This window comes from Macaca mulatta, chromosome 6 (assembly GCF_049350105.2).
Source record: "Macaca mulatta isolate MMU2019108-1 chromosome 6, T2T-MMU8v2.0, whole genome shotgun sequence".
NCBI lineage: Eukaryota > Metazoa > Chordata > Mammalia > Primates > Cercopithecidae > Macaca > Macaca mulatta.
In genome coordinates, this window is record NC_133411.1 from 147,255,772 (window position 1) to 147,276,537 (window position 20,766).

At 43.8% G+C, this 20,766-nt stretch overlaps 1 protein-coding gene and 2 long non-coding RNA genes across 9 annotated transcripts in view; all 3 read left to right on the top strand.

Annotated features, from left to right (window-relative positions):
* Positions 1-20,766, top strand: part of KDM3B (lysine demethylase 3B) — an 86,365-nt gene that overhangs the window by 36,955 nt on the left and 28,644 nt on the right. For all 7 annotated transcript variants that reach the window (XM_078005238.1, XM_015140983.3, XM_078005239.1 and 4 more), the window contains 4 exons: positions 1,820-3,068; positions 3,978-4,179; positions 9,269-9,483; positions 11,180-11,332. In XM_078005238.1, the coding sequence (XP_077861364.1) occupies positions 1,820-3,068; positions 3,978-4,179; positions 9,269-9,483; positions 11,180-11,332 (1,819 nt within the window). The remainder of the gene's footprint in view (positions 1-1,819; positions 3,069-3,977; positions 4,180-9,268; positions 9,484-11,179; positions 11,333-20,766) is intronic.
* Positions 12,455-14,701, top strand: LOC144341561 (uncharacterized). The gene is made up of 2 exons (XR_013418574.1): positions 12,455-13,264; positions 13,519-14,701. It is a non-coding gene; the product is annotated as an uncharacterized LOC144341561 (long non-coding RNA).
* On the top strand, positions 16,645-19,765 carry LOC144341560 (uncharacterized). Its single transcript, XR_013418573.1, has 2 exons — positions 16,645-17,928; positions 18,829-19,765. It is a non-coding gene; the product is annotated as an uncharacterized LOC144341560 (long non-coding RNA).

Consider the following 20,766-nt stretch of genomic DNA (forward strand, 5'->3'; position numbering starts at 1 on the left):
TTTCTCTATTGTGGGGAGGGAGTTTAAGTCAATGCTTACTGGTCAGTAGGAAGATAAAGAAAAAAGGAGCTTTAATTTTTTAACTTTAAGATACCCTGAAGTAGTCTCTGTAGCACAGACAGAGGCAAGCCTAGGTGGCCTGCTTGATTCTTACGTCTCTGTGCCACCCCTCAAGGAAAGCCTGAATGTTAACTCCTCTCGTGTATTTAAAGAATAGTTTAATTAAAACTCTGTCCCATCTTTATAAGAGAATAGCCCTTTTGTTTATCGGGAATCCCTTTTTTTTTAATTGTAGTAAAATATACATAATGTAAAACTTATGACTTGAAAATGTACAATTCTGTGGCATTTAGTACATTTACAGTGTTGCAAAACTATGAAGACTATCTAGATCCAGAAATTTCATCACTCCAAAAGGAAAACTCCATATCCATTAAGTGGTGATGGAATAATTTTTATTTCCAGTGTTTTAAAGTGAATATTAAGGTATATCATCCTCTACTACTTGAAAGTAATCTATGATGTGCAAGTCAAGTACTAGGATCTGGGTTTTATTAAATTAATAAATATTAAGTAAGGGCTCATAACTACCTATGGGTCTCTTCTCTCTCTGTGTGTGTGTATGTGTGTGTGTGTGTGTGTGTGTCCCTCTTGTCTATATCTGGGTACATTAATATATAGGAAAGTTCGTTCTTTTTTTTTTTTGAGACGGAGTCTTGCTCTGTCGCCAGGCTGGAGTGCAATGGCGCGATCTGGGTTCACTGCAACCTCTGCCTCCCGGGTTCAAGCAATTCTCCTGCCTCAGCCTCCCGAGTAGCTGGGACTACAGCCACGTGCCACCATGCTCGGCTCATTTTTTGTGTTTTTAGTAGAGACAGGGTTTCACCATGTTGGCCAGGATGGTCTCGAACTCCAGACCTCGTGATCCACCCACGTCGGCCTCCCAAAGTGCTGGAATTACACCAGGCCCCATTCTTTATACAGTCATTCACAAGCAGAAGTTAACATTTTGAAGGTAAAAGAAGGAAAGGATAGTGTTTTATTATTTCATTCTTCAGTTACGCTGAAAGCTTTTTTTGGGATATTGTCAGTATATACATTTATCCTCTTGGTTTCTTATTAGATTCTAATTATAACAAAGGTCTTGGTAAATAGCTTGCCTTCTTTAATTTTAGCATCTGTATGTCTAACATTAATTGAAGTAGATATTCAACTCGTAGGTTGACTTGAACCCATAAATAGATGCCGAAATCCAAAAGGGTCCATGTTGTGGACTTTAAGATTAATGAGGAGAACACTTTTCTTTAATGTGCAGTAGGTTTGTCCTAGGATTAAAGCCATTTTTTGTAAAATGGGCAATTTTACAGTAGCCCAAATAAATCAAAACTTTAACAGTAGTTCCCAAGGTCATTGAGATATATTAATACTACAGGGGTCACTGTAAAAGCTGGTGTCTATTCAGGAACCCTTCTCTCCAATTCCTTAGAGGAGCTCTCCACTTCCAAATGCATGCCAAAAAGGCTACATGGCCTTCTAGCACTGTGACAACCAATTGGATAACAACCAAGGGAATGGCAGGATGAATGACATCCTGCTATCTCTGGTTCACCTTGCTAAAGATACCCTCAGTGTAGTCTGTGGCAGATTTCTTCCCACTGCTGGTGAACTCCAGTTATAAGAGAAGATCCATGGAATTGTAAAAGAGAAAAGTTGATTGACCCCCAAGAAATGCTGATATGGTGATAGTGAGGTCCAAGAAAGAGATCATTAGATAGTCATAAGAAGCCAGCATCACTAATTCAGACTATCTTCCTTTCAGAATTCAAGAAATTCTATTCTGGCCTCTTCTGGATTTGGAGCACCTCTCCCTAGTTCATCGCAACCTTTGACTTTTGGAAGTGGAAGGAGCCAGTCTAATGGTGTTCTAGCCACAGAGAACAAACCTTTGGGCTTCTCTTTTGGCTGTAGCTCTGCACAAGAGGCTCAGAAAGACACTGATCTCTCCAAAAACTTGTTTTTTCAATGCATGTCCCAAACTTTACCTACCAGTAACTACTTCACTACTGTTTCAGAGAGTTTGGCAGATGATTCTTCTAGTCGGGACTCATTCAAACAAAGCCTTGAGAGCCTGAGCTCAGGCCTATGTAAAGGCAGATCCGTTCTTGGAGCAGACACTAAGCCAGGCTCTAAGGCTGGCAGCTCTGTGGACCGGAAAGTGCCTGCAGAGTCCATGCCCACCCTCACTCCAGCCTTCCCACGGAGCCTCCTAAATACCCGTACCCCAGAGAATCATGAAAATCTATTTTTACAGCCCCCCAAATTGTCCCGAGAAGAGCCTTCTAATCCTTTCCTGGCATTTGTGGAGAAAGTTGAACACAGCCCTTTCAGCAGTTTTGCATCTCAGGCATCAGGTAGCTCCTCTTCTGCTACCACTGTCACCTCCAAGGTGGCACCCAGCTGGCCCGAGTCTCACTCCTCTGCAGATTCGGCATCTTTAGCAAAGAAGAAACCCCTCTTCATTACAACTGACTCCTCCAAGCTAGTATCTGGTGTTCTGGGCTCAGCTCTTACCACTGGGGGCCCAAGCCTCTCTGCCATGGGGAATGGCCGCTCCAGCTCGCCCACCAGCAGCCTCACTCAGCCCATTGAGATGCCAACTCTCTCCTCCAGCCCCACAGAGGAGAGGCCAACTGTGGGCCCTGGGCAGCAGGACAATCCTCTCCTCAAAACCTTTAGTAACGTCTTTGGCAGGCACTCAGGCGGCTTTCTGTCCTCCCCGGCAGATTTTTCACAGGAGAACAAAGCTCCTTTTGAAGCTGTGAAAAGGTTCTCACTGGATGAGCGAAGCTTGGCTTGCAGACAGGACTCGGACTCCAGCACCAACAGTGACCTGTCAGATTTGAGTGACTCTGAGGAACAGCTGCAGGCTAAGACAGGCCTGAAGGGGATTCCGGAGCACCTGATGGGGAAGCTGGGCCCCAATGGGGAGCGCAGTGCTGAGCTGTTGCTGGGCAAAAGCAAAGGGAAGCAGGCCCCCAAGGGCCGGCCTCGGACCGCCCCCCTGAAAGGTGATCCTGCTGGGGCTGTATTTGGGCTTTGCTCTGGCACTGGGCTCAAATGCCTGTTGTGTTCTTGTGCAGCAGAGGCCCTCACTTTGATGGAAAGTTCTGTAATCTCATAGAATTACAGAGCCAAGAGGACCTGGCAGAGGCCCCTCGTCAGACCTGGTTCAGGGCAGGATTGCATCTAAACCAGCACTGTAAGAGGGGTATCTGTCCCATATAATGATAATCCCCCAAAGGAGGACTCTTGATCTTCCTTGGCAGTCGGTTATTTTTGGTCAGGAACTATTTCTTTGCGTTTGTCTCATCCCTTTTTACTTCACTTTGGCTCATCCTCTTTACTTCAGAGGGGTTACTGGGAACTGGTATCCATTCCCACATAGCAGACATTTGTAGACGTGATGAAGCAGAGAGAATCACCCCTCAGTTTGCTTCTCTCTGAAACCTACATAAGGATTTTAACAGCTCTATCAAAATCCATTAACTTCTGTGGTGTGAGGTTATGATCCAGAAGCATGTAAAACAAAGTCTTGTGGTAAAAGCGGCTGTTTTCAATAGGAATTGCTATGTTGTGGGAGCTCAAGAGGTCCTGATGAACAGAATAGCCATATTGTGAGAGACTAGAGGCAGGTGATGGCTATATTCTGCCTCCTTGTGTTTTTCACACCCATATGCAAAGTTGTTTCGCCTTAGTGTGGCACTTCCCACAAGTTCTGCATGGTTCTTAGCTCCCAATGGAAGCTTCTTTGCTCCTTGCTTTCCCTTCCTTTCAAGGATGGACATAATGGGTACATGCCGAAGCAGGGAAAGAAGTAGCAACCCAGGTCAGGACAAATGTCTGTCCCCAAAAGAATCATGCTATTGGTTCCTGTTTACACCCCATGACAAACTTTTCTTCTCTTCCCCTTGCCACAGTTGGCCAGTCAGTGCTGAAAGATGTAAGCAAAGTGAAGAAGCTGAAGCAATCTGGAGAGCCCTTCCTGCAGGATGGGTCATGCATCAACGTGGCACCTCATCTGCACAAGTGTCGTGAATGCCGCCTGGAGCGGTACCGGAAGTTTAAGGAACAGGAGCAAGATGATTCCACTGTAGCCTGCCGTTTCTTTCACTTCCGGAGGTACCCAGACTCCTGTTTTCCTCATTTGCCACTTTTCACTAGTGACACATAACTTCCACTCTCTCTCTAAAAGTCTATAAACATGTTTCATCGTCTTGGTCTTTGCTTTCCTCAACTCCTTTGCTCTCAGCGTCTGTGAAGAGGCTCTGGCATAGTAGTCACTTAGTTGTTTGGATTGTAAAATGACATGTGGTTTTGTCCTTGGAGAATTGAAATTGAGCAGTGTTAGCTGTAGCCCTGTGCTATTCCCTGAGTTATTCCTAACTTAGGTTTGTTCTATTTGAAACCACTATTATAAGCAGAAGGACTGCATTTCATATTATGGATCTGCCTGACTGCTTATTCCTCCTCAGTGCTAGAGTAACTTGAATCATGTTAAAAAGAAGGGGAAATAAGATTTGGAGATAATGTGAAACATCTTTGAAGTAGATATAACTGATGAAAATCTGGGAATATCATCTGCTTTTACCAAACAACATCTCTTTAGTTACTTTTCTTCTGCTTGATAAACTTAGAAGGGGAGTTTCTTCTGAGTGACCTTTCAAGAATCTTTAATTTTAAAGTAAATCTAAATGGTTTATCAATATGGTATGGATTCACTTAGCAAATGTTTATTGAGCATTTAATGTGTGCTAACCCTTGCTCTGGCCATTGAGTGTTCAGCAGTGAACAACAAAAAAATCACATTTCAGCCCTCAGAAGGTTGGGGAGGCAGACAGTAAATAAGGAAAAAGGCCAAGCATGATTACACACCTTTAATTCCAGCACTTTGGGAGGCTGAAGCAGAAGGATCACTTGAGACCAGCATGGGCAACATAGTGAGACCTTGTCTCTACAGAAAAATTTTAAAAATTAGCCGAGTGTGGTAGCACACACCTGTAATTCCAGCTACTCAGGAGGCTGAGGTGGGAGGATCACTTGAGCCTGGGAGGTCGAGGCTGCATTGAGCCTTGATTGTACCACTGCACACCAGCCTTAGAAGCAATGCAAGGCTCTCTCTAAAAGAAAAATAAAAAATGATATGTCAGCTGATAATAACTACGAGAAAAATAAGGAAAGAGGATTGAAGTGTGAGGAGGCTAGAGAGGCTACAGTTTTAAACAAGATGATTTGAGAAAGTGAGAGTTGAAGAACAGTCTGCAGGAGGTGAAGGAATACACCATACTGTGACAGGTATTCCAGACAGTTGCAGCCATCCCAAAGCTGGAATGTTTCTGGTGTGTCCAAAAAGTTAGGTTGCTAAAATAGAATAAGCAAAGAAGGAAAAGGAGTTGAGGTGAATGAGTTAATGGTGGGTCCACATTTTAAAAGGCTATTCCAAAGGCCTTGGTTTTTACTCTGATGAGAAGTCATTGGAGGCCTTGAACTGATGAGTGACACTGATTAATGTTTTAAAAGGCCACTTTGGCCACCTTCTTGAGAATAGGTTATATAGAGGCAAGGGCAGAAGCAGAGAAGTTAGGAGGCTGTTGGAATTATCCAAGTGAGAAATGATGGGGCCTGGCCCAGGGAGATAGTGATGGACATGATGAGAAGTGGTTGAAGATAGAGCAGACATAATTTTCTGATGAATTAGATGTGAAGTATGAAAGAAAGGACCTAAGGATGATTCTATGTCTGCTTCTAGGTATGTCTTTTGGCCTAAAAACAGGAAGAATGAGATTGCCATTTACTGATAAAGAGATTCTTTAGGGAAAAGCAGGTTTGGGGAGGAAAAGGGGGAGTTTTAACTTGGCCGTGTTAAATTTGAGATGCCTGTTAGATTTTCAAAGGTGAGATACTGAGAAGGCAGCTGGAGATACAGCTCTAGAGTTAAGGGAAGGGGTCCTACTGAAGATATACATTTGGATATCACCAGGTATTTAAAGCTATCAATGTAAGTGAGATCAGAGGATAAAGAAGAATAGCAGTCCGGGGACCAAACTCTGGTACTCTCCGATTTTAGAGGTGAGAAAGATGGAAGCAACTAGTAAAGGAGACTGAAAAAGAACAGCTAGTGAAATAGCAGGAAAACTAGGCAGTGAGGTATCCCAGAAGACACTAAAGAAAGTGTTTCCAGGAAGGAATAATGAACTGTGTCAAATGTTGCTGACTTGGATGGGGGCGATAGCTCACGCTTGTAATCCAATCCCAGGACTTTGGGAGGCTAAGGTTGAAGGATCACTTGAGGCCAGCAGTTTGAGATCATCCTGAACAACGTAGTGAGACCCTGTCTCTACAAAAATAGTAATAATAATAATAATTTTTTTTTTTTTTTGAGATGGAGTCTTGCCCTGTTGCCCAGGCTGCAGTCTTGCCTGTTGCCCAGGCTGGCGTGGTCTTGGCTCACTGCAACCTCCGCCTCCTGGGTTCAAGCGATTCTGCTGCCTCAGTCTCCTGAGTAGCTGGGATTACATGTGCGCGCCACCACGCTCGGCTAATTTTTTGTATTTTTGGTAGAGATAGGGTTTCACCACGTTGGCCATGCTGGTCTTGAACTCCTAACCTGAGGTTATCCGCTTGCTTCAGCCTCCCAAAGTGCTGGGATTGTAGGTGTGAGCCACCGTGCCCGGCACAAAACAATTTTTAATAAAAAAATTAAAATGTTGCTGACAGGTCATGTTACATATGAACTAGAAGTGACTGATTTAGCAAGGTAGAATTACCTTATCAAAATAGTTTTGGTAGATTGGTAGGGGAAGTGCCTGATTGTAGGGAAGAAAATTTGAGGGAAAGGAACCGATGGCAATGAGTATAGACAACTCTTTTTTTTTTTTTTTTTTTTTTGAGATGGAGTCTCGCTCTGTCGCCCAGGCTGGAGTGCAGTGGCACAATCTCAGCTCACTGCAAGCTCTGCCTCCTGGGTTCGTGCCATTCTCCTGCCTCAGCCGAGTAGCTGGGACTACAGGCGCCCGCTACCACGCTTGGCTAATTTTTTGTATTTTTAGTAGAGATGAGATTTCACCGTGTTAGCCAGGATGGTCTCAATCTCCTGACCTCATGATCCACCCACCTCGGCCTCCCAAAGTGCTGGGATTACAGGCATGAGTCACCGCGCCTGGTCGAGTATAGACAGCTCTTCAGAGAAACTTTGCTCAAGCAGATAAATGGAGGGAGGGTATGGCTTGAGAGGATTTTTGTGGTAGAAATTGGAGTGAATTTATTTATTTATTTATTTATTTTTTTTTTTTTTTTTTGAGACGGAGTCTCGCTCTGTCCCCCAGGCTGGAGTGCAGTGGCCGGATCTCAGCTCACTGCAAGCTCCACCTCCCGGGTTTACGCCATTCTCCTGCCTCAGCCTCCCGAGTAGCTGGGACTACAGGCGCCCGCCACCGCTCCCGGCTAATTTTTGTATTTTTTTAGTAGAGACGGGGTTTCACGTGTTAGCCAGGATGGTCTCGATCTCCTGACCTCGTGATCCACCCACCTCGGCCTCCCAAAGTGCTGGGATTACAGGCTTGAGCCACCGCGCCCGGCCGGAGTGAATTTATATGCTGGCAACAGTGATCTGATAGAGAAGAAAATAGATGATACTGAAAAGAGAGGAGAGATTTAGTGGATAAATGTCTTTGGGTTGCGGAAAAGTGATAGGATGTAGCAGGAGATACTGGCCTTTGCTGGTTCAGAGCAGCAGGAAATCATACGGAATGTGTGGGCCAAGTTGCAGGTAAGTGTGGTAGTGTCATGGTGTGAGCTTGTGGAAGTTGTCTTCTGGCTCCTGTTTCCTCAGTGGAATAGAAAGCAAGGTCGTCACGGGGGAAGTAATATTGGAGGTATGAATAGAAGGAAGGTATGAAAATAGGCATCTAGGAGAGGGAGTGTACCAAGAAACTGTATCATGACTGTCAGGCAGTATTAAGGACTCACCTGAGGTAGGCAGACGTGAATTTAAAGTGTTAAAAGTCCGGGCACAGTGGCTCATGCCTATAATCCGGACACTTTGGAAGGCCGAGGTGGGCGGATCGCTTAAGCCCAGGTATTTGAGATTGGCCTGGGCAACATGGCAAGACCCTGTCTCTACAAACAGTTTTAAAAAATGAAAAATTAGGCCGGGTGCAGTGGCTCACGCCTGTAATTCCAGCACTTTGGGAGGCTGAGGCAGGCGGATCACGAGGTCAGGAGATCGAGACCATCCTGGCTTAACACGGTGAAACCTCGTCTCTACTAAAAATACAAAAAATTAGCTGCACGTGGTGTCAGGCTAGTAGTCCCAGCTACTGGGGAGGCTGAGGCGGGAGAATGGCATGAACCCCAGAGGAGGAGCTTGCAGTGAGCCGAGATCATGCCACTGCACTCCAGCCTGGGTGGCAGAGCGACACTCTGTCCCAAAAAAAAATAAAAAAATAAAAAATTAGCTGGATGTGGTGGCATGTGCCTGTAATCCCAGCTACTTGGGAAGCTGAGGTGGCAGGATTGTTTGAGCCCAGGAGGTCAAGGCTGCAGTGAGCTCTGATGGCACCACTGTGCTCCAGCCTGGATGACAGAGCGCAACTTTGTCTCCAAAAAATAGTTACAAGGAAAGTGGCTCTGTGTTGGCTGGGAGTGGTGTGGTTCACGCCTGTAATCCCAGCACTTTGGAAGGCCAAGGCAGGCAGATTACTTGACGTCAGTAGTTCAAGACCAGCCTGGGCAATGTGGTGAAACCCTGTCTCTACTAAAAATACAAAAATTAGCTGGGCATGGTGGCTTGCACCTGTAGTCCCAGCTACTCAAGAGGCTGAGGCAGGAGAATTTATCGAACCCGGGAGGTGGAGGTTGCAGTGAGCCAAGATCATGCCACGGCACTCCAGCCTGGGTGACAGAGCAAGACTCTGTCTTAAAAAAAAAAACAACTGGAAAGTGGGTCTGTGTTTTTCTCTGGTCACATTCAGCAGTATGGGTGCAGGTGTAAAACAGGTAAATGGAAAAACTAAGAGCAACTCTGGGACAACTTTTTAAAGAATCTAAACCTATTAAATGTTATGTTAACAAGCTTTACTGTTAGCAGAGAATGCATACTGTTTTGGTCAACTTTGGTGAAAATTCTTAGTCTGATTCCTGTTGTCTCAGTTTAGGTGTGTGTTAGTTTGCATTGCTACTGCGATTTACCATGTATTTGATCATGTCTCAGGTTGATCTTCACTCGAAAGGGGGTACTCCGTGTGGAGGGGTTTCTAAGCCCCCAGCAAAGTGACCCTGATGCCATGAACCTGTGGATTCCCTCTTCCTCCCTAGCAGAAGGGATAGATCTAGAGACCTCAAAATACATCCTGGCCAATGTTGGGGACCAGTTCTGCCAGCTCGTAATGTCTGAGAAGGAGGCCATGATGATGGTGGAGCCGCACCGTAAGTCACCTTCTCACTTGTCTTCCAGGTGCTCCTAGTGAAAAACTTCTATTTTCTTTCACTTAAAGGGAGGATTGGGGACAGTGGCAGATGGCATTTTCTATGAATGAATTAAGACCGATAAGACTTCTCTTTGTAGCAACTTGTAGTTGAGACCTTAACTATATCCAGCAGACCTCATTCTTTCAGTCTTTGGCAATTAACAAACCAAAATCTCCTTCTCTGCTTGCCTTTCATTTTTGTAGCACAACAGCCATAACATCCATTTAAATTCCCATTTGGGTTTGCTTCATTCTGAATATTTTCAGTTAGCTTTGAACCAATTTCTATTAATAAGCTGTATGGTTTGTAAATAGATGGTGTGCTACTAGGTGCCATGTTTCATACCTAGAACGCACATTATTCATACATTTCAAATATTTCCATGTCTGTAAGATACTATGCCCTATTTTCCAGACTAAGAAAAATTATACTGTGAAATTATATCGTAAATTTCGTTTTTTTTTTTTTTTTTTTTTTGAGACGGAGTCTCACTCTGTCGCCCAGGCTGGAGTGCAGTGGTACGATCTCAGCTCACTGCAACCTCCACCTCCTGGGTTCACACCGTTCTCCTGCCTCAGCCTCCTGAGTAGCTGGGACTACAGGCACCCACCACCACGCCCAGCTAATTTTTTGTATTTTTAGTAGAGACAGGGTTTCACTGTGTTAGCCAGGATGGTCTCAATCTCCTGACCTCGTGATCCGCCTGCATCGGCCTCCCAGCGTGCTGGGATTACAGGCGTGAGCCACCGTGCCTGGCCCTATATTCTAAATTTCAAGAGAGGAAACCTCTTATTTTGAAACTCCCCCAGTTAAAAATTTTTCAATTCCAGCCAGGCACAGTGGCTCACGCCTGTAATCTCAGAACTTTGGGAGGCAGAGGCAGGCGGATCATGAGGTCAGGAGTTCGAGACTAGCCTAACCAACATGGTGAAACCCCGTCTCTACTAAAAATAAAAAATTAGCTGGGCTTGGTGGCGGGTGCCTGTAATCCCAGCTACTTGGGAGGCTGAGGCAGGAGAATCGTTTGAACCCGGGAGGCGGAGGTTGCAGTGAGCCAAGATTGTGCCATTGCACTCTAGCCTGGGCGGCAGGGCAAGACTCCATCTCAAAAAAGAAAAAAAAAAATTATAAGTAAGTTTGTTCAGAAATACTAGAAATTCTTGTATTTAGTTTCTCCTACAATTTTTTTTTTTTTTTTTTTTTTTTTTTTTTTTTTTTTTGAGACGGAGTCTCGCTGTGTCGCCCAGGTTGGAGTGCAGTGGCCGGATCTCAGCTCACTGCAAGCTCCGCCTCCCGGGTTTTTACACCATTCTCCTGCCTCAGCCTCCCGAGTAGCCGGGACTACAGGCGCCCGCCACCTCGCCCAGCTAGTTTTTTGTATTTTTTAGTAGAGACGGGGTTTCACCGTGTTAGCCAGGATGGTCTCGAACTCCTGACCTCGTGATCCGCCCGTCTTGGCCTCCCAAAGTTCTGGGATTACAGGCTTGAGCCACCGCACCCGGCCAGTTTCTCCTACAATTATAGAAACACAGACTTCATGAATCTTTGAGTTTTATTGCTGAACAAAATAACTTGAGTAGGGAATCAGTGGGTCTGGGGTCTTTTGCTATTGGTCAGGATGATCAATGCCAATTCTGTTTCGTCTTTCCACCAGAGAAAGTGGCATGGAAGCGAGCTGTGCGTGGTGTACGGGAGATGTGTGATGTGTGTGAAACAACTCTCTTCAACATCCACTGGGTTTGTCGCAAATGTGGATTTGGGGTCTGCCTTGACTGTTACCGGCTCAGGAAAAGCCGGCCACGCAGTGGTAAGTAAACATTGTCCTGTGCAGCTCGAAAGGTAACCTAGAGGTATGTCCTTGGTGTTGTGGGATTTGAAAATTGAGGCAGGAATGGGCTTATGTCTCTCTTTAGCTACTTGGCTTCATTCAACTTTGTTGTATTGTAAGATCTTAAAATGGCAAATACTTAGCCTAGGAAGGCTGAAACAGGACAAGAAAGGTTATTAATTTTCCCTTGTTTTGTTTTGTTTTTGTTTTTGTTTTAAGGCAGGTTCTCGCTCTGTCACCCAGGTTGGAATGCAGCAGCACAATCACAGCTTACTGCACCCTTGACCTCCTAGGCTCAAGAGATCTTCCTCGACCTCTCAGAGTGCTGGGAATCACAGGCATGAGCCACCGTACCTGTGTTTTTTTTAAATAACATCTTTATTGAGGTATAATTCACATACCATAAAATTCACCCCTTTTAATGTGTACAAGGCTTAGTGTGGTGGCTCATGCCTGTAATTCCAGCACTTTGAGAGGTTGAGATAGGAGGATCACTTGAGGCCGGGGGTTTGAGACCAGTCTGGGCAACACAGCAAGACCCCATCTCTACAAAATAAAATAAAATTAGCTAGCTAGACATGGTGGCACATGCTTGTAGTCATAGCTACTCAGGAGGCTGAGGCAGGAGGATCACCTCAGCTCAGAGTATGAGGTTATAGTAAGCTGTGATCATGCCACTGCATTCCAGCCTGGACAGCAGAGTGAGACCTGCCTAAAAATCAATTAATTAATTAAATAAAGTAAATCTAAAAGGTTGTACAGCCATCACCATTATCTAATTCCATTTTCATCACCCCACACCCCACCTGACAACCCATACCTATTATCACTCCCCGTTCCTCCTCAGCCCTTGGCATCCGCTAGTCCGCTTTTCTCTCTTTTTTTTAGACTAATGCTATTTTAACAAGTAGTCTGCTTTTTGTCTCTGTAGATTTGCCTATTCTGGACATATCATAAAAATAGAATCGGCCAGGCGCCATGGCTCACGCCTGTAATCCCAGCACTTTGGGAGACCAAGGCGGGCGGATCCCAAGGTCAGGAGTTCAAGACCAGCCTGGCCAATATGGTGAAACCCCGTCTCTACTAAAAATACAAAAATTAGCCAGGCGTGGTGGTGTGTGCCTGTAATCCCAGCTACTTGAAAGGCTGAGGCAGGAGAGTCACTTGAACCTGGGAGATGGAGGTTGCAGTGAGCTGAAATCATACCGCTGTACTCCAGCCTAGGCAACAGAGCAAGACTTCATCTCAAAAAAAAAAAAAAAATCATACACTATTATGTCTAGTGCATAGCTAAGTAACTTGCTAAACAGTTTGATTCTTCCAAGGCTTGCTTCACACTTTGTTATGCCTTCTGTGACTAGCCCTTTTCACTTAGTGTAATGTTTTAAAGTTTCATCTGTATTTTAGCACATGTGAACCATCATTCCTTTGCATTGCTAAATAATACTCCTTTTTTGGATATACTACATTTTGTTTATTCACCAGTTGATGGACTTTTGGGTTGCCTCCACATTTGGCTATTATGAATAGTGCTACTGTGAACATTTGTGTACAGTTTTTTTGTGTGAATTTATGGTTGCATTTCTATTGAGTATATATATATATGTAGGAGTGGAATTGTCTAGGGCATATGACAATTCTACTTTTAACCTTTTGAGGAACTGCCAGACTATATTTTAAAGTAGCTGCAGTATTTTACAATCCCACCAGCAATGTATGAGGGAATTTTCCACATTCTTGCCAACACTTGTCCTTTGTCTTTTTTGTTACAGCCATCACAGTGGCTGTGAAGTAGTATCTCATTGTGTCATTTTGATTTGCTTTCCCCTGGTGACTAACGATGTTGAGTATCTTTTCTTGTGCTTTTTTTTTCTTTTCTTTTCTTTTTTTTTTATTTGTTTTTAAGAAAGGGTCTTGCTTTGTCAGTCAGGCTGGAGTGCAGTGGCATGATCATGGCTCATTGCAGCCTCATCCTCCTGGGCCCAAGCAGTTCTCCCATCTAAGCTTCCTGCATAGCTGGGACTACAGGCATGTGCTATCATGCCTGGCTTATTTTTTTTAGTAGAGATGGAGTCTTGCTACATTGCCCAGTCTGGTCTCTAATTCCCAGGCTGAAGTGATCCTCCTGCCTTGGCCTCCCAAACTGCTGGAATCATAGGTGTGAGTCACTGTGCCCAGCCATTTGTTTATTTTCTTATGAAAAATGTCTGTTCAAATTATTTGCTGCCCTTGGCTCTTGCTTTATCTTATTATATGCCAAAAACCCTCCTTACCCCTTGACTTTTTCAGTCTTCCCTCTTCAGAGGTACAATATAATCATTGTACAGTGGTTTAGAGCTTAGGCTACTGTGATGTGACACCTATTTCTACCTCTTATTGTACCAGTAATTGTATTTTGGGCTAGTTACTTAATCCTGCAGAGCCTCAGGTTTCTTGTCTGCAAAACAAAGGTATCAGTACTTCCCTCACAGCTTTGTTGTTTTGAAAGAGATGTATGTAACGTGGTTAGAACAGGACCTGACACCCACCAGGTATTCCATAAATGTTAGCTGCTAGAGTATTCTCCTCCCGCCCATGAAAGATTAACTGCCGCAGGAATTGCCCTCCTGCCATAAACAGTGAGAAAATTAGATAAAATATATGAAACCACAGTTTTTGACATCAAACAACAGGCAACATGGGACTGTTATCTCTGAGAGAAGGGGAAAAAACAAGGTGATCCCTACAGTTGCCCTGGCTTACTGCTTAGTCACAGTTCCTAGCTATAGCAAGGGAAAGAGAACCGAAACAGAAACTGCCAACCTTACTGACTAGAGACAGAGATGACAGTCTGAGAAGAGTAAGGCAAAGTGCTGAAAATGTTGGAAGTGCACAGAGATCTACAGAGAGCCCCTTGGTTTTTTGCCTATATAATAATCTGTGCATGAATGAGATGAAACTCCACAAAGCCCAAGATGGAACCTTCAGAAAGCAGTTGACTGAATAATTCACAAAATTCATGATTTGTATTCCCACCAGCCAATGTGAAGAGTAGTGGGACTAATTTAGTCTCAGAATAAAAACTATTCTGGAGCCTCCATAACAAAGTATAAAGCAAGCCTTGGAAGAGTCAAACTGATCAGCAAGTTACTTAATTGTGCACCACACTAACACCAAATACCCTTTAATGGAATAAAGGAGCATCCTTCAAACAAAACCTGTTACCCAGAAAAATAAGTCACAAAGCCTTGCATTTAATCAGTAATTATCAAGTGTGCAAAAATACCAACTTACATGACCAGTAAGCCGAGGAGGGGTAATCAATCAATAGGAAAAAACCCCAGAATGACAGCAAAATAGAATAGAAAAGAACCAGCCTGGCACAGTGGCTCATGCCTGTAATCTCAGAACTTTGGGAGGCCCAGGCAGGTGGATAACCTGAGGTCTGGAGTTCGAGACCAGCCTGTCCAACATGGTGAAACCCTGTCTCCACGAAAAATACAAAAAATTAGCCAGGCATCGTGGCAGGTGCCTGTGATCCCAGCTACTCGGGAGGCTAAGGCAGGAGAATCACTTGAATTCGGGAGGCAGAGGTTGCAGTGAGCCAAGATCATGTCATTGTACTCCAGCCTGGGCAACAAGAGCGAAACTCTGTCTCAGGAAAAAAAAAAAAAAAAAGAATAGAAAAGAACCTTAAGCCAGGTATGGGGGCTCACACCTGTAATCCCAGCACTTTGGGAGGCTGAGGCGGGAGGATCACTTACGTCCAGGAGTTCATTTCCAACCTGGGCAATATAGCAAGACCCCATCTCAACCAAAAAAAGAAGAACTTTAATGTAGCTACTATACATCTTATACATATGATTAAGGATTTAAAGAAAAACATGATGTGATGAGGAGAGAAAAAGAAGATATATAAAGGCCCAAATGAAAACTTACAGAGATGAAAAATATCTCAGATATTTACACCAGATGAGATTAACAGCAGATTAGATAATATAGAAGGAAAAAAAAAGACTAAACTTGGCCAGGCGCGGTAGGTCAAGCCTGTAATCCCAGCACTTTGGGAGGCCGAGACGGGCGGATCACGAGGTCAGGAGATCGAGACCATCCTGGCTAACACGGTGAAACCCCGTCTCCACTAAAAAATACAAAAAACTAGCCGGGCGAAGTGGCGGGTGCCTGTAGTCCCAGCTACTCGGGAGGCTGAGACAGGAGAATGGCGTGAACCTGGGAGGCGGAGCTTGCAGTGAGCTGAGATCCGGCCACGGCACTCCAGCCTGGGCGACAGAGCGAGACTCCGTCTCAAAAAAAAAAAAAAAAGACTAAACTTGCGGACACGACAAAAGAAACTATCTAAAACAAAGCACAGAGAAAAATGACCTACATTTATTAATTGAAGAATGCTTTGTAGAGCTGCAGGAAATACCAGGTGGTCTACCAAACGTACAAGTAGAGTTTCAGAAAGAAAGAGTGGGAGAGCAGAGACAAAAAATATTTAAATAAAACCAAAAAATTTCCAGATTTGGTGAAAATTATGTACAGACAAAATTAACAAATTCCAAACAATAGAAACATTAAGAAAACCACACCAAAGCACATTTTGTGTAGAGTAACAAAGATAAGAATGAAAGCCTGGATGGGCGCCGTGGCTCATGCCTGTAATCCCAGCACTTTGGGAGACCAAGGTGGGCGGATCACCTGAGGTCAGGAGTTGGAGACCAACCTGGCCAATATGGTGAAATCCTGTCTCTACTAAAAAATACAAAATTAGCCGGGTGTGGTGGCACATGCCTGTAGTCCCAGCTGAGGCAGGCTGAGGCAGGAGAATCGCTTGAACCTGGGAAGCGGAGGGAGGTTGAGGTGAGCCGAGGTCGTGCCATTGCACTTCAGCCTGGGCAACAAAAGCAAAACTCTGTCTCAAAAAATAAAAAAAAAGAAAGACAACCAATTTGTCAGAAGTCCTGTAGGCCAGAAGACAACAGAAAACAATGGAATGAACTGTTTTGTTTTGTTTTGTTTTTTCTTTTTTTTTTCTTGAGATGGAGTCTCACTCTTGCCCAGGCTAGAATGCAGGGGCGTGATCTCGGCTCACTACAATCTCCACCTCCTGAGTTCAAGCTATTCTCCTGCCTCAGCCCCTTCAAGTAGCTGGGATTACAGGCATGTGCCACCATGCCCTGCTAATTTTTTTTTTTTTTTTTTTTTTTTTTTTTTTTGTATTTTTAATAGAGTCAGGGTTTTGCCATGTTAATTAATCAGGCTCGTCTCAAACTCCTGATTACAGATGTGAGGCACCGTGCCCGGCCTACAAATTTTTTTTTTTTTTTTTTTTTTTTTTTTTTTGAGACAGAGTGTTGCACTGTCGACCAGGCTGGAGTGCAGTGGTGCAATCTCGGCTCACTGCAATCTCTGCCTCCCAGGTTCAAGTGATTCTGCTGCCTCAGCCTCCCAAGTAGCTGGGATTACAGGTTACTGCCACCACGCCTGGCTAATTTTTTGTACTTTTAGTAGAGATGGGGTTTCACTATGTTAGCAGGCTAGTTTGAACTCCTGACTTCATGATCCACCCGCCTCGGACTCCCAAAGTCCTGGGATTACAGGCGTGAGCCACCATGCCCCGCCACAAATATTTTTTAAAAGTAGCCGGGCATGGTGACACATGCCTGTGGTCACAGCTACTTGGGAGGTTGAGGTGGGAGGATCACTTGAGCTGGGAGGTTGAGCCATGATCACTTCACTGCACTCTAGTGTAGGCAACAGAGTGAGACTCTGTCTTACAAAAGAAAAAAAAAAACGAGTGACTATTCTATCAGCTTTTCTTAAACCAAGAAAAGCTGATAGAATGCACCACCAGCAGATCCACACGATAATAAAGTTAAAGGTAGTTATTCAGGCAGAAGAAAATGATATGGAAATCAGAACTTACACAAAGTAATGGAGAACATCCTACGTGGTGTATATGAGTGAATATAAAAGATCTCTTTTTCTCATATAATATTTTTAAAAGTTAATTGTTTAAAAGCAAAAATAGTAACAATGTATTGTGGGGTTTATACTATATGTAAAATTCAAATATATAATAGCAGCACAGAGAAAAAGGGGAAAATGGAAGTATAGTTTTGTAAGGATCTTACACTGTATATAAAGTGAATGTAAAGTGAAGATAGACTCTTAAGTTGAAGATTAATACTGAAAATCCTAAAGCAACCACTTAAAAACAAAGAAATATAGCTAATAAGTTCAAAATGGAAAACAAAATCAAATAACAAAAAATATGTAAGTAATTCAAAAGAAGGCAGGAAAAATGAAACCATAAAGAAATGGGACTGACTGGGTTCGGTGGCTCACACCTGCAATCCCAACACTTTGAGAAGTCAAGATGGGGGTTACTTGAGGCCAGGAGTTCAAGACCAGTCTGGGCAACATAGCAAGACTCCAATTTCTACAAAAAATTTAAGTATTAGCTGGGCATGGTGGCACACACCTGTGGTCCCAACTACTCAGAGGCTGATGGGAGAAGATCATTTGAGCCCAGAAGGTTGAGACTGCAGGGAGCCGTGATTGCACCACTGCATTCCAGCCTGGATGACAGAGTGCAACCCTGTCTCAAAAGTTAAGGCCAGGCGCAGTGGCTCACACCTGTAATCCCAGAACTTTGGGAGGCTGAGGCAGGTGGATCACCTGAGGTCAGGAGTTTGAGACCAGCCTGGCCAACATGGTGAAACCCTGTCTCTACTAAAAATACAAAAAAAATTAGCCAAGCATGGTGGCGGGCACCTGTAGACCTAGCTACTCAGGAGGTCTCACTTAGGCGGAGGTTACAGTGAGCTGAGGTCGCGATGTTGCACTCTAGCCTAGGCAACAAGAGTGAAACTCTGTCTCAAAAAAAATAAAAAAAAGAAAAGTTAAACAATTAACTTTTTAAAAGAGTATAAATGAGAAAAAGATATTTTATATGTACTAATCTTCTGCCTACATGATAAAAAAGAGAATATACAGTTTACCAATGAGAGATCGCAGGCACAGTGATGTGTGCCTATACTGTCATCTACTTGAGAGTCTTAGGTGGGAAGGTCACTTGAATCCAGGAGTTTGAGACCAGCAGGGGAATATAGTGAGACCCTATCTCTTTTATAATAAAAAAAAGAATATGAGGACCACAATACAGATCCTTTAGACATTAAAAGGATAAGTAAAATGAACATTATTATGCCAATAAATTTTTTTTTTTTTCAGACAGTGTCTATCTCTGTCTCCCGGGCTGGAGTGCAGTGGCACCATCTCAGCCCACTGCAACCTCCACCTTCCGGGTTCAAGCGATTCTCCTTCCCTAGCCTCCCAAGTGGCTGGGGTTACAGGTGCGTGCCACCAAACCTAGCTAATTTTTGTATTTTTAGTAGAGACCGGGTTTTGGCATGTTGGCCAGGCTGGTTTTGAACTCCTGACCTCAGGCAATCTGCCCACCTCAGCCTGCCAAAGTGCTGGGATTACAGGTGTGAGCCACCACGCCCAGCCTATGCTTTTACAGCTTAGATATAATGGACAAATTCCATGAAAAACACAAACCATCAAAATTCCCTCGAGAACAAATAGAGAACCTAAATAACTTTACATTAAAAAATTGGTCTTTTCCTCTTGGAAGTCCCCTCTCTCTCACTAGAGAGAGATCTGTTTTTCTTTCTCTTTCTTTTGCCTGTTAAACCTCCACTCCTAAATTCCTCATGTGTGTCCATGTCCAAAATTTTCCTGGCACGAGATGATGAACCTCAGGTATTTACCCCAGACAACATAGCTGCTTCATATTGGGAACCTCGTCCCAGATACCAAGGTACAGCATTCATCAAAATGCAACATCTGGTGGAGGCAAACCAGTGTTACAACCCATCGGAATGGCTAACAGCAATCAAACTCCAAATGGTGCTACAGTCAAAACCACACATGGACATGCCTTTCTTCTGAGGACCCTTAGATCAACCCCAGGAGGAGCCCTACCTGCTGTTCCCCACACAACACCTCTTTTCAGCAGGAAGTAGCCAGAAAGAGCCCTCATCCAGTACCCCCTAATAGCAGTTAGGGTTACCACTCCAGAGGGCGGAATGATACAGGTGTTAAGAAGAAATTACTTAGGGGCCGGGCGCGGTGGCTCAAGCCTGTAATCCCAGCACTTTGGGAGGCCGAAACGGGTGGATCACGAGGTCAGGAGATCGAGACCATCCTAGCTAAACGGTGAAACCCCGTCTCTACTAAAAAATACAAAAAACTAGCCAGGCGAAGTGGCGGACGCCTGTAGTCCCAGCTACTCGGGAAGCTGAGGCAGGAGAATGGCATGAACCCGGGAGGCGGATCTTGCAGTGAGCTGAGATCCGGCCACTGCAGTCCAGCCTGGGCGACAGAGCGAGACTCCGTCTCAAAAAAAAAAAAAAAAAGAAATTACTTAGGCAGATACTGAGGGTACAGAAGTCCTTGGTAAGGTTTTCCATTTAATGAAAAGCAGCCCCAAATTATTTTCTTTCTGACAAAGAGCAGCCTGTAAAATTGAGTTGCAGACAGATGTTAGCAGTTATGAAATCATGTTCAAGATGGGAGCTCCATCTTCCCTTCTCTTTGTCAACCACATGTACAGTAAGGAGCAGACAAGATGGCACCAGCCAAGGGGAAAGTTCATTTGCATAATAAGATTAGGGTGGGGCTGTCAGCCTTCCCCTAATACTATGTAAACATCATACCTGATTGAACCAATCTGTAATCCCTATGTAAATCAGACACCGCCTCCTCAAGCCTGACTATAAAATCCAGCACATCTTTTCCTCTTGGGAGTCCCCTCTCTCTCACTAGAGAGCTGTTTTCCTTTCTCTTTCTTGTTTTTTGTTTTTGTTTTTGCCTATTAAATCTTTGCTCTTAAACTCCTTAAAAAAAAAGAGAGAAAGAAAGAAATTGAATTTGCAGTTTCAAAAACCTTTCAACAAAGAAGACTTAAGGTCTAGATGGTGGCCTTACTAGTAAATTACAGCAAACGTTTAAGGAGGAAGTAATACCAACTATGCACACAGTCTTTCAGAAAATTGAAGGAAACACTTACCAGCTTGTTTTATGAAACCAGCATTATACTAACATCAAATAAAGACGTGAGAAGCATAGAAAGTTACAACCCCAGTATGAGTTATAAACATAGATGTAAAAATAGATGTAAAAATATTTTATAAAATTTAAGCAAGTTTGAGTCAAGAGATACATAAAAAGAATAATACATCATGAACAAATGGGGTTCACTTGAAAATCAGTGCAGTCCACTATATTAGTAGACTAAAAAATAACCACATGATCTCAACATATAGCAGAAAAATCGTTTGTCTAAATTATCAAAAATCTAGGCTATGCATTCTCATCAGGTGAAAATTGGCTCTTGCTGGGGATGGAGAATCTAAAATGTT